The sequence below is a fragment of the Lineus longissimus genome, chromosome 15 (assembly GCF_910592395.1).
Source record: "Lineus longissimus chromosome 15, tnLinLong1.2, whole genome shotgun sequence".
In the NCBI taxonomy this organism is placed as follows: domain Eukaryota; kingdom Metazoa; phylum Nemertea; class Pilidiophora; order Heteronemertea; family Lineidae; genus Lineus; species Lineus longissimus.
In genome coordinates, this window is record NC_088322.1 from 9,851,188 (window position 1) to 9,864,634 (window position 13,447).

Below are 13,447 nucleotides of genomic sequence, written 5' to 3' on the forward strand. Positions count from 1 at the left end.
GGCAAGTTAATGCTGGCTTCTTTGAAGAAAAACATTGACATCATGACATGCCCTTGTATGAAATCCTCGTCTATTTCACTTAAGTCAAAACAGAAGAAGCGACCAATCGGTAATCATAGATACTTCGCTGATCCGACGGGGTCCGTGCTCATAACGGCTCTGCAATTGTTATTTCCATGGCAACGGCTAACGATGCATTTAGTTTCATGAATCCAACTGAGAGTGACTTTGAGTCCTCGAAACGTGTGGAGTCTTGCGTGAGGCGTTCGAAGATACGATTTCGTTTGAAGCTCAAAGATGTTTCAACGCCTGAGAAATGGTCACGTATTGAATGGATGTATGATCACGACATCCTCCAACATTCTGCCAGCTGCTTATCACAGTGTGGCCATCCAGTTATCGCTGGTTATCGCAGTGTGTCGAACAGTGTTGCACAAGTCTCTGAAATGGCTCTGTGAGCTGGTGATAATTTCCTTGGTAGGCCTATCCGATCATAATTGTGACCTTGTCTCTGAACCAGCAGTTATCAGTTGAAACAGTCGCAACTGCCCCAATGTCATGACAGAATTGATGATGTAGGCATGATTCTGATAGCCAAGACAGCTTCTCAGTTGTAACACAGAAATCACCAGGGCAGACCAACAAGTTGAACAAAAGATAATATTATATAAAATTAGGTTTTATTTGCAATCTATTTTGTACAACAGTACATCGGGAGCTCCATTATATACATGCATACAATACTGGAAAATGTTACTCAGGACAAATTAATGGACGGAACTGGCTGAAAATACATCATCTAATTGTATGAGATCATGATAAAATTGTCTGAAATAGGGCAGGGGGTTCTAACATTATCTAAGTTATGAAATTGAATACCCTAGCATATCACTGTAATCATAGGAGAAACAATTTACGATCTCCTCAACCTTTTGTCACTACACAGGCCTGTCGCCACAGTCAGGTATCACCTCTCGTTCAACGAGGTATGAGAGCAGTGGAACTTGTCAAAAGTCACAATCCAAAGTTGTTGTGGAAAGAGAAAGAAAACAATGGCCAGAAACTTTGTCTTCAATTGTCTCTCACTGTATCAGAGTTTATTTCAGCAGGTCCAAACGCACAATCTGAAAGTTTGGGACATTCTGAATTGAGTGCAAACAAGGGAAATATCAATGGCCAAATACTTCGGGACATTGTGAATTGTCTCTCAAAGCACTAGGGTGTTCGCACGTGATATCGTTCTGTCTGTTTTATCCGCCTCTCCAGCACTGAGTAATGCCAATTTTGTTTCTGTCTGAGTCATCGGCGCGCTACTAGGCCGATCTTTTGGTGCTTTTCGTACATTGTCCCACTCTGGCCCCGCTGCTGCCATACTGACGTTAGCCCTCCGCCTCGTGTTGATAATGGCCTGAAAAGATACATGACATGATCAATTCCACGATGAATGCAACGTTTCACAACCAGTTTGGCATAACATGCTCTTAAGTTTTCAGTGGGAGTGACCCATGGGCTTAGTTGTAGACAACCAGTTCTGTTTTGTAAACTCAATGATTACTGTACATACAGGTATGCCTCCACCCAAGGTGGATGTCGGTAAAATGATACAAGCAATTGTTATTGCAACTATACACTAGCACCGTCAGTTGTGAGCAGAGGTTCAGACCCAGAAGGGTCACAAATAGAAAATCAGAAGGATTAGGTATAATGATATGAACAAATTTATTCATTGTACAGCCAGAACTTACCTGCATCACATCCTTTGCCGACTCAACCTTTGTGTCTATCGTCTTCTGGGTGACATTTTTCTCCTCCACCAGTTCCTCACACTTCTTCATATAGACTCTCCGTAGCTCGGTATTTTGGCTCATCAACCCGTGGATCTGCTCCTTGTACTTATCATCCACCTGTTGCACTTTGTCCTGGAAATTTTCCTCGAACTCGAGGATCTTTATTTTCTGAAAATAGACGGTTGTGTGTTTACTTTTGCGGCATCGCAACCAGCGGCCCTGATGTCAGGGACTAAACTTAAACTCCAAAGACCTCATTCTTATAACAAAATGTCTGCTCAAACTGAATTCGTTGTGTGCTGCTTATGTTGTTTTCAATTTTGCAAATCAGCAACTAACTAAGCATATTTAGCCAGACTGGGGTGGAGTCAAATGAATGGGTTGTGACTGCATGTCACCTCCAGTTCCGTTCTTAATTTCTCATATATAAGAGAGGTTTAAACTTTGATCCAGGACGAGGTGCTTTTGTCTCTGGTTGACGTCATCAAGTTGTTTCTAGGCACACAAGACATCAGAGAGAGACACCACTTCATGGCATTTCTGACAGCAGGCAGCATGACGTAAAAATGCCATCAAAAAGTTCTTGTTCTCATTCTCATATCAAAACTAGAACCTCTCTACTATAAATCCAAACAAAACCTTAAGTCAAATACTGAGAAGGCTGGTGCAAGCCAAGCTGGACCAGAATTGTTTTGTTTTGGCCGCTTGCAGAGGAAGGAAATAAACCGCAGCATGACAAGCTTGCGTGACATGGTGTGGCAACTTACAGCATCAGAGAGTTCCAGTGTTGCCATCTTGAGCTGGTCGCGAACTTTGGCATTTTCTTGGTAGAGTTGTTTGTGTTCCTCTTTCAGTTCCTGGAATAGTGGACAGTTATAACTTACAAACCAATTTCATCTTTCCCAGGAGTCGATTGTATGTACCCAGTCAATTTTCCTCTCCATCCTCTCTAAAGAAAGAAATGTCTACCGTCCATGTAGACATTTTAATTAGAATTTTAGCAGGGTATGACGTTTTATGCACGTCATAGAGACATATAGATGATGTGCCACGTGACGAACCAACCTTTGATTCAAACCTGGTTTTTTTAATACTTACAGCAAATTCCTTTTCAATGGCTTTCAACTTTTCTAAATCCTGACTGGCTGAGGCAAACCGACGAATAAGAGCCTGAAAAAGATCGAGCAACATCATTGGAATATTGTCAACAAAGCAGAGAGAGGGGAACACCGGAGACTTTTCAGGAGAAGGGGTTTTTACCCTCTTACATATGTACGGTAGACTCAACTTGACTTGGACTGGAGATGGCCTCACTGGGCCCCCGAGAGGCAAAAGGCCATTTACAAGTGGTATCTGCTGAGTACATGGGCACTTTATAATAACATCTGTTAAGTGGTCAGCTAAAGAGCCATTTGCCGAGTGGACTTCCTTCATTTTGGCAGCAATACCCTGGCCACTCCTCTTCTTCTCCACTGGTTAGGCCCTGCTACCACACAAGACATGGAAGTGACTAACAGCTTGTCACCTCTGAGGATGCGAGTTCTATTTCCTGTCACATGGCCTTAAAAACTCACATCTAATTCTTTCTTGTGATCTCGCGATAACAGTTGCATCTGTTTCTGATTTTCTTTACTAATGGCCGACTTCTCCGCATTCCTCTCCATGATCATGCGCTGTTCTGTAAGAAAATACGACGCTCTTGCAGTCACAACAAACCATATAATACCGTTAACTGTTGGTCTGGTGACTTTAGCATAACCAGGAGGTTACTGGTTCTAATCTCAACAGATTCACAATTGTGTCCAAGTCTTTCTCAGCAAGACAACAAAACAAATGAACTAATGAACCTGATTATCTCTGGCCTGCTCTGCTGTTAATTACGTTGCATGCAGCTTAACTTTAAACCCTTTAACCACTTTCTTTTAATGAAATTCCCATATTTCCCAACTTGGGCAACTTCGCCCGCTGAAGGGCATCGTTTCAAGGTCAAAGACAGAGCCGTTCCATAACAGATCTTGTAACTAGCAGGCAATACTGGGCAATTAATTAGTAGTGGCCCTCCAGAACCAACATCAAGTCAGCCTACATGCAAGTAACAGGATAAATTAAGACAGACAACCCCACTTGTCAACAGAACAGGACAGCGCATCTAAGATTGGGAGCGCAGAAGACGATAGATACTTACTGAGCTGTTGTAGTTGTTTATCCGTGTCCTCCTCTTGGTCCGACTTCAACTTCTCAATCTTTTTATTGAAATCATCGTTCATCTCCTGGTGGAGCGTACTCTTGTATGATTCGAATGCTCCCTGGAGGAATTCTATCTCGCTCTTCATTTTGGCTAAAACAAGATGACAATTTTGAACGGAGGGCTGTCGGAGTAGCACTGAGTGAATACATCAGCGCCCGTCACCTCCGAGGTCCTGGTTTCAATTCTCGGTTGGTCCCACTACACTCATGGGATAAAGAGGGTAACTCGCCACAACAGCGTAGGTTTCCCACGGGGTCTCCGGTTTCCTCCTACATGTACTTACATCACAATTGCACAGAACAGTGGAACCTCCCTCAGTGGATGTATCTCTATTAAGGACACCCTCTGAATTAAGGACAGTATGTGTGGTCCCAAATTGGTTGTATCCAATCAATTTGACCTCTCTAGTCAGGACACCTCTCTATTAAGGACAGCACTTGTCAGTCTCGAGTAGAGAGGTACTACTGTCCCAGTTGACGCTCAACTCTATATTTATTTATTTAGAATGAACCCATGCACTCGGTATCTTTGGCATATCTCTCGCCGATTCTGTGCAATCGCCACAAAAAATATAAACATACTGACCCACACGAGCATCTGCTTCCTCCTTTTGTTCCTGTAAAGCTTTCAGTTGTTCTTCTCTTAGAAGGTCAAGGTCATGTGCATGGTCTGCTTCAAGTTGTCTGGAATGGTGTTTAAAAATTATACAGGGTGGTCCACAAAAAATCGTGCAATTATAATTTGCCCTAATTTCTACAATATTGTAATTTTGCCAGGATTGTTTGCCAGGGTTGAGATACATTTGAACTTAGAAAAAACTTTTATTCAAAAGTCACTTTTGCCCCTCATATTTTTCATAACTGGTAACATGTTCAATATTCAGAATGTTGCAAAACGATGTATCTTTCACGATACTGTAGAAGTGGATCTGACACCTGCACATCAGTCATAACGGTATTATCTTCAGGACCAGAAGCCTGCCAAGCTTATCATTCATGAATGATTCACTTATGAGCGAATTATCCTCTCCTTTATTTCACTTCATAGTTTCTGAACTCCACAAGAGGAGGCAGCACTAGACACTGCTCAGCTGACCCACCTGACTATGTTGTCCTGTTGCCGTAGTAACTCCTCCACTTTCCTCCGCATGGCTTCCTCTGCCTGGAATCAAACAGTTGACAAATAAGAACTACCCTCAAGGAGCTTGAAATTTGTTTGCACACGGCTCTACAGCTGCCTTGGGCCAAAGAATAGCCATGTGGTACTTTTGAATAGAGAGCTGGGCCCGAGTATAGTCTGCAGAAGTCAAACCAAATGGAGACGACCGATTTGAAGCAACAAGTGATAAGGATGATGATGACAATGATGACGACATGACGATGACGACAGCAGCCATGATGTCTTTCTCAAGTCAGTGCTCTACCCCACCTACATTTCTCACAGTGTCCCGGTGGTTGAGTCGCTCCTCCTCCAGGAAATACTGCAGATCGTTGATTTGTTCTTGAAGCTGGTGGATCAGTGCCTCTATTGCTGGATCAAGACCAGTCTTTTTCCTGAAACATCGAAGTGAGAAGTGTGATTTATCCGTTGCTTGATCAGTGTTAGAGACAACCACCTAATGGATGATATGAATAAACACTAGTAAATGCTTTTACTTCTATTTTGTACAGAAATGCCTAGTGTTAATGTACGTGAAGTTTTAAGTAAAAGCATTTCCTAGTCTTTATTCATATCACCCAATGACTGTGCCATTGGGCCCAGATCTGTAACATTTAGCTTGCACTTTTGATGTTTTACACATCAGTGAGAGAGCATGCACGTCTCAAAATATGTATCCCGCCTAAAAACTAAAGATATATACTGCTGTACTTTGTCTCTCCTTGGCATAAAAGCTGAAGATTCCAAAAAATACTCGCAAAATTTGTATCTTATTTAACTATCATGATGCAAATGTGTATGACGCAAATGTTGAATATCTTTCTTTTCGTACCACTCATCTACTGAAGACAAGATATCTCACAAATCACCCAAAAAATTATTGACAAAAGAATAGAGATTCAAAAAAATTTGGCACAAACAAGTGCAAGAAAAAAGGATTCAAGTTGTCATGCAGCCCAGGAAAAAAGCATGTGAATAAATCAATTGCAAAATAGATGAACATAAAGATCCACAGAAACTGATGCAATCGACACACTCCTTACTGCTCTAGTTTTGGCAACGTAGCCAGTGTATAATCTGCCATATGTGGCATGGTTTTTGGTCGTCTAGGTATCGGCACGTTACTGAGCGTGTGCCAGCTGTGAAGCTTCATTCTCCTTACACAGGGGAGCTTTAGGGCGGGTCGTTTTCTGAACGATATAACGTGCAGGGATAAAGAAAAGTCCATGTACATTGTATGCAGGCACAAATATTCAGCATTAGTAGAACCTCGCCATTAGGGACAGCTTTGGGAATGACAAATGCCTTCCTTAATTGAGAGGTGTCCTGATTATAAAGGTCAAATTGAATAAAAAGGACCAATTCAGGAACAAATCCAGTGTCCTTAAAATACAAAGGATGTCCTTAGTAGACAGGTGTTCGCTTAGGTAGTACAGTACTCTGTCCTCAATTGAAGCCTGAATTAACAGCATGAAGGTCATGAAAAGTGCTTTGTAATGACGACACGTTTTCCTTTGTCTCAATTCTATTAAAATTTTTATCTAGACCTGCACCCTACCATACCATAAATGTTAGTGACTCATTCTCTTAAACCAAGAATACAGAACATGTTGCCTAAAAGTGGCATCCTCGTGACTTACCTCTGATGGTGATGTGTTGTGATCTCCAGTGCAGGTGCCTCAAGAACAGTGTCCATCTTGACGTGCATGTTAAGCTTCTCTTTACTCTTATACAGAGTGTAACCATTGCCCATGCTGAACGCCATCGCAGGGCTCTGATCCAATTGTTTCTGCCAGGGTGGCGACCTCTGTCGTTTGACACTTAGATGATTCTCGAAGCTGTGTTTTCGCACTGGCTCATGTTCAACTTGATAAACTCGGTCACAGCTGAAAAAGGCCTCAATAATTATCTGCACGCTACACAGTGGGCCTAAGGAAGTCTGCTTTAAAATTATGGGCGGATCAAACATCAATTCAGATTTCATTTTGACAGGCTCATAACTGCACAATGGTGTCATATCTTAGAGAGTGCAAAAAGATATACCTGGTAAATGCACACTTTTCAGTTAGTAGAATGTTTGTGTACGTTTTCTGACACAACCCAGAGCTACCCTCTATACACCTGTGTAGTGCCGGCCAGCATAATCTCGAGACACTCCTCTGTAAAGGGTTTCATGGAATTTCTCCCTACTTACTCTGGGTTAGCACTGGCAGGGGGTACTGATGCAGGCCGGTCTATTTCGACATGTTTTTCACTAGACTGGTAACGGAGGTGCGTCGGAGTTGATCTAAAAAAAGACGGCATTGTGAGTTGGCTGGAAGAGCTGGGGGGAATTTAGGGAAGGTTATGTCCAGAGATGCCTAGCTGAGGTTTGGGCCAAAACGACAGCTCAACCCGAGCCGTGTTTGGTGAGACAACCAATTACAGTTGGCTGACAATAACCACTGCTACCAAAACAAGGCACAGTGATATATTGTAACCATGGCGTTATACAATTTTAGCAACGGGTAAATAACGTCTCCATTTTTCAGGTGTAGCTTCATTAGCCAAACTATGATTCTATGATAGCTTACAGTAGCATTATTACAGTATTCCTGCTACCGGTCTCCATCAAGATCGTTCTTTCCCATTGTTCCGCAAGTGTCTGGCACAGCAAGTTCCACCCGAAAAGGAGAAGACACACAGAGAAATTAAATCCAAATTTGACTCAAACGTTACAAAATCAAACCAACAGAACGCTTAAAGAAGTAGGTTAAGCACATTGAGACGTGGGTATTGTAGAATAGTGACACCAGGGTTTGGCATCAAGTGGGACGATGTCCTTCCTATCAGTATCAATATCAATCCGAATACCACAAACCAAAATTCACACAGCAAAACTATCTCAAAATATGCTCAGACCTCATAGAAATGTTTCCAAGAGAAGCGGGTACATCACAACTCGCTGCAGCGTATCCAATCAACTTACAATCCATAAAATCCAACAACTATTTTGCAAAGAACAGGGACACAATCAAAATAGTTTTAATCAGACAGATGGTAAATCCAGAAAAGGTAGAAATATCCACGATGAGAATTTGTGATTTTCGAGAATTGGGATGAAACAATGGATCAAAGTCCATTTGACATTTCTTTTCTTTCCAAACAGTAGGCCCTATATCCAATAAGCTGAATCCAACCACTAAATCCTGGAATCCAATACGCTATGCACAAAACAAGGAACAATCCCCGCACAAAAGATCTGGCAATATTGTCATTTCTACATTTGTACGAATCCGTTAAAATCGACTAATCATGATTTATAGATGGGTATTGATTTTCCTGAAACCAATCGTGGCGGCTCCAATCAATTTCGTCAACAACAAACACGTAAATGGTGACGTTGCCATGTAGAAGTTCTTTTTAAAAAATGTTTCCACTATACCAATCACAACCAGCTTTATCAGATGTGTTTGATTTTTTCATTTTGATACAACATTATCTGTTGACCTATAACGGGCGTAAGCTAATAAAGGTGTCTGATATTCAGGCTCTTACAAGAAGCAGGTTCACTCCCTCCCTTCTCCAAATATGTTGTATCGAATCCAAGTCTATATCTCAATGTGTTATAAACCATAATTCAAGTAGATTTGAACATTGAACATTGAACATTTGCTAAGGCGCAATTATTGCCATATAAACATGTTTCAAGAATCTGACAGAAGTTTTCAAAGTATTTTCACTCATTCAGTGGGAGGGACAACAACCAGTCTATCAGCCACTATCACTCTCACTATAGGCCTATCTCATGTATGTCTTTGCAAAGTGAGAAACTCCGACTGAATTTCCTTTCACATTCTCATGAATAGCTTGTATTTATCAACGCATAATATCATGTTGAAAAGATAAATAGAGATCATAAAAAGATGTTTGACTTCGGATTTAGAACATTGTAAAATGGGTTTTGTTTGTATGTTATGGCCTGGTATAGGCATAAATCATACAGTCAAATGTATGCCTATTCTAAAGTAAACACATCTTAAAAAAAGCATTTGACCCATGACACTCCAACAACTGTGGTCAGTTTAGGAAAAACTGAAGGAGCAACCTCTATACTAGCCAACACTAATGACGTCATTGGCACAAAAATACTTCTTTTTACCTTGATTGAAAAATTCAGAAAGATGATTTGATATGTTTCTTAAAAAGCTACAAACATTCTTTATCAAATTTGTGATTTGGACTGTATCAATATGGTGGCGACAAATGTCATTTTAAAAGGGACTACACAATCCAATTCAGCAAAAACTTACCTAATTCGATATTTTGGAAAATATCTGTGTTCTGAATGCCGCATGACACAAGATCGCAGCCATGCAGCCACTACCTTGCAATGTCCTGGCTATTATACCGTTACGTGTACCAAGCTTGAAATGTGTTTGAAATTAACAGAAAATATAGCCACAAAAAAAACTAGTGACAGATTGTTTCCGTGATTTTGCTAAACCTTTTGACAGAAGTTTGCAAACTTGACCAGTTTACTCAATAGGGGGTAGTTTAGTACTCAGGGGGTAACGTTTACTTACTAAACTAAAGTAAATTGACCTTTTCACTTCTACACTTCAGCAGGAGCCAGCCCAGGTGGGCCAGTCTAAGTTGCAAGAAGTCACCAATAGGTGTCTTTACTTTAGTTTCCAGTACATCAGGGGGTAACGTTTACTTACTAAACTAAAGTAAATTGACCTTTTCACTTCTATCCTTCAGCAGGAGCCAGCCCAGGTGGGCCAGCTTAAGTTGCAAGAAGTCACCAATAGGTGTCTTTACTTTAGTTTCCAGTAAATCAGCAAAATTCAAGCACGAGGAATATTTTCATAACGCTCGGTGATCAAAGTTAATCATGAACCTGCCTTAACTCTTCTTCTTCATCACGTTCCGTGACAGGATTGACTTTCCAATGAAAAAAAATTGTCATGGTGGTTTCTAGGTGTATAGTCATGGTGGTTTCCAGGTGTCACCTGGAAACCACCATGACTATTTTTTTTCATTGGAAAGTTAATCCTGTCACAGAAATTTAGTGGTAGATATCTTTGTTTAGACCCACAAAATTGAAGGGATTTACAGTACATGTATATGAAGTTCAAAGAACATGGCACTTTTTAAATACAGACATTATTGATTGCCAATCACTGAGCTAGAGTGAAAAGAAAAGTTTCTTTACTTCGCTATACCTAGACATAGGTATAGCGACCAACCGCATTGAGAAATATTGATAGCCGGTAAGATATATAATGAGCTTATAGAAAATATACCCTTTGATAAATATTGACAATAATACACATACCAGTCACGCAAAATTATGCCTAGCAGCGATCAATAGAGCTGCCATCTCAAGGGAGATAGGTGAACTAGGATTATTTCAAAGCCTCTGTAAAAAAGAATCTTAGTCCAGATGATCTCAAATCTTTACAGGGATCAATTACTCGACAGCAGGACCTCTCTAAGCTGACACCTCTATAAGCAGGACACACTCTCTATTGAGGACACCGATTTTGGTCCAAAATTGGTCACTTTCATGATTGGACCTCTCTAATCAGGACTGGGGATGTTACTTTTGACCAGTACCATAGAATCCTCATAAGTTACTTAAGGCAGCATGAGTTTAGTCTGTTCTCATTGGATGAGGATAGTGAAGGGTAGAGTGCAGACTGTTGCAACCTGTTCAGTGATAAGCAAGGTTACTTTTGACCAGTACCACAGAACCATGACTTACTTTGGCCGGCTCAGCTTCTTCTTATCACGGCGAATGGAGGAAGGGGAGGGGGTGATTGTCCGACTGTCGTACCCAGACGTCGTAGGCGACCAGGCTTCAGACACCTTGCCCCTCATCTCGGCGTATCTATCCATCATGGTCGGCATAGTCCTGAAACGATTGATGAAAATTAGACACTGTCGTATAGTCTGATTTACAGGAAAGTGGTGAATCTCATGCTTTATCTTTCTAGCAACTTTTTCAAAAAACTTTTACAATAAAAAAAATTTTGAAAGGGTTTTTTATAAAATTTTTTTGTGAGGGTTTTGATGGCAGATTATATAACATGCATAATGACAACATTTTACAATAACATTCCTGCTTAAGAATGATCAGATTAGCAAACAAAAAAAGTTCTGGCAATATGCTAAAAACCATATTGAATTGCGAGGTATCAAATGAAGTACAACCTCTGTTAGCAGACACCTCTCTATCAAGGACACCCTCTCTATTAAGGACACCAGTTTCGGTCCCAAATAGGTTGTTTCCATTCAATTTGACCTATCTGATCAGGACACCTCTCTATCGAGGATCAGCACTTGTCAGTCCCGAGGGTGTCCTCAATAGAGAGGTTCTACTGTGGATGCTAAGCTTAACTGTACAACTGTTACTCAGTGAGTGAATGTTTTCTTTCTTAAAAGATTTTTAAATTTATGAACGAATTAAACATGCAGGGCTGTCTGTTTACAAGCAAACTTTAAGACTCTTTTTTAAGACCTAAAACACACAACAATAGGGCCCTTACTCCAGCCTTTTTTAGCAAATGTATGAGTTGTTTTATTAGCAATGTAAGGTGAACCAAGCACTGACAAAGGCATATTCTTTTTTAATGCGATAAAGTTTAACAACAAACAAAGTGTGTCTACTTCCTATTTTAAACTACTGCTCTCTATGCTAATTTGTGTGTGCGTGTTAATGGAAGTAGGCCTATTAACCTGAGCCATGGGCAAGATCAAGTAGATTAAAAGTTACTAGCATTGTACCCGTGGCACAGGCAGGTTCAAATGGGCTATACCTTGAATAGATTGAATTGCAATGAAAATCTAATGCAATATAAAAGGAGCAATATTGAAGAGACAAATTAAACCAACCACTTGTCCACAGACTCGGACCTAGCTGTGGCGTGCTGTATGCGTGCATAAAAAGTATATCAATTGGTCCAATAGAGATGCCAGAATACACAGAGGTTCTCTCCGATCACTATTCAGAAGAATATTAGGTGGTTTGTCACAATTTGGCTTTAGCTGATCTGGCCAAATTCAAAATTATGTTGATTCAACTTATAGAGAGAGATCAGCTGGCGTGGTTGATTTTATTGGTTCTCAAGTACAGAATGACAGCTCATCAATTTTCTTGAGGTTGCCCTGATCATGCTGTTAGAAAGTTCAATCATTATGCTATAGTGCGATAGATATTCAGCTCAGTTGCGACACCTGTGGTCTATGAACATAAAAACATCCTCACTCCTTTAGAACGCTTACCAAAGGAAAGTTAACAAATAATTTCACATTCGCCCTATGATATCGTTTAATTGGTCACAAATGAGCGACTGCCATACCCCTCCCGATGAATAATAGGTGACTTGACCTTCAGACAATCTCCACAGGTTTCTGCAAATTATTGTAAGATCAGATTGTTGACCTGAATGGGGATTGGGCCCATATTGGCCTGTGCCATGGGGGGTTTCAGGCTTTTAACAATTACAATGGCGTGTCGTATACGGTTTATTACATTGACTGATAGGCCTAACTCATATAACTTCAGCACCTTCACCCAATTTTTTGGCGTTCATGACTTGTAATATTGCACCCATAGATCAAGCATGTCACCAATTACAGATCTAGTGCGAGAGCCAATCTAATGTGTCATCCAATAGACCAAGTGTTACTGTCACCCACGGCAATACATTGAATGGATGATAGTAACCCAGCCATGTGTCATGAACGGTATAAAACTTTCTGTCACTCAATATAAATCCAGTGTGTGACCAAATATAGATCCAGTCTCTCACCCAAAACAGCCAGATACAGTGTGTCACTTTGTAAAACGGTGTACGTACATGATGTACATGATATCATAAATGTGATCTAAGCAGATACAATGTTTCACCTCCACAAAAGCTCCAAAACTCAACGATCAGCTCGAAATCTACAATTCCCATACAACAGAATGGATGGCAACAACACTCACCATTCTCAATTTACTTGATTTTTGTCGAATTCAACTCGTAGCACGAATAATCACAGAAAGTTGTCATCAAAACTCCAAAATATCTGACCATTACTCCATTTTGGTTTCCAATCACGCTATGCAGTGGCGACGCGTGGTGACAATAGGTGAAACGAATAAACTAATAACCAGCTGGCAGAGGTATCGGAGTGACGTCATTGTATAACCAACTGGAGCAGTGGGTGGGGAGTGGGTAGTCCATGGGTAGTGGGAAGAGCTTTTCGGGGTGCCCAATCC

General features: G+C 40.8%; 1 protein-coding gene across 3 annotated transcripts; it reads right to left on the reverse strand.

Annotated features, from left to right (window-relative positions):
• Positions 1 to 673: 673 nt before the first annotated feature.
• Positions 674 to 13,288, reverse strand: LOC135499765 (involucrin-like). 3 transcript variants are annotated; one of them, XM_064790712.1, is made up of 13 exons: positions 13,172 to 13,288; positions 10,943 to 11,092; positions 7,388 to 7,480; positions 6,834 to 7,079; positions 5,468 to 5,588; positions 5,135 to 5,196; positions 4,621 to 4,718; positions 3,973 to 4,125; positions 3,362 to 3,465; positions 2,886 to 2,957; positions 2,555 to 2,644; positions 1,746 to 1,955; positions 674 to 1,408 (listed from the first exon to the last, which is right to left on the reverse strand). In XM_064790712.1, the coding sequence occupies exons 2-13, from the start codon at positions 11,086 to 11,088 to the stop codon at positions 1,208 to 1,210; spliced, it is 1,596 nt and encodes a 531-aa protein (XP_064646782.1). In that variant the 5' UTR covers positions 11,089 to 11,092; positions 13,172 to 13,288; the 3' UTR covers positions 674 to 1,207. The 3 variants fall into 3 exon arrangements, with proteins under 3 accessions (XP_064646782.1, XP_064646785.1, XP_064646784.1); XM_064790715.1 differs by lacking the exons at positions 10,943 to 11,092; positions 13,172 to 13,288 and adding exons at positions 7,767 to 7,837; positions 8,618 to 8,636; XM_064790714.1 differs by lacking the exons at positions 10,943 to 11,092; positions 13,172 to 13,288 and adding an exon at positions 7,767 to 8,691.
• Between the last annotated feature and the right edge of the window lie 159 nt (positions 13,289 to 13,447).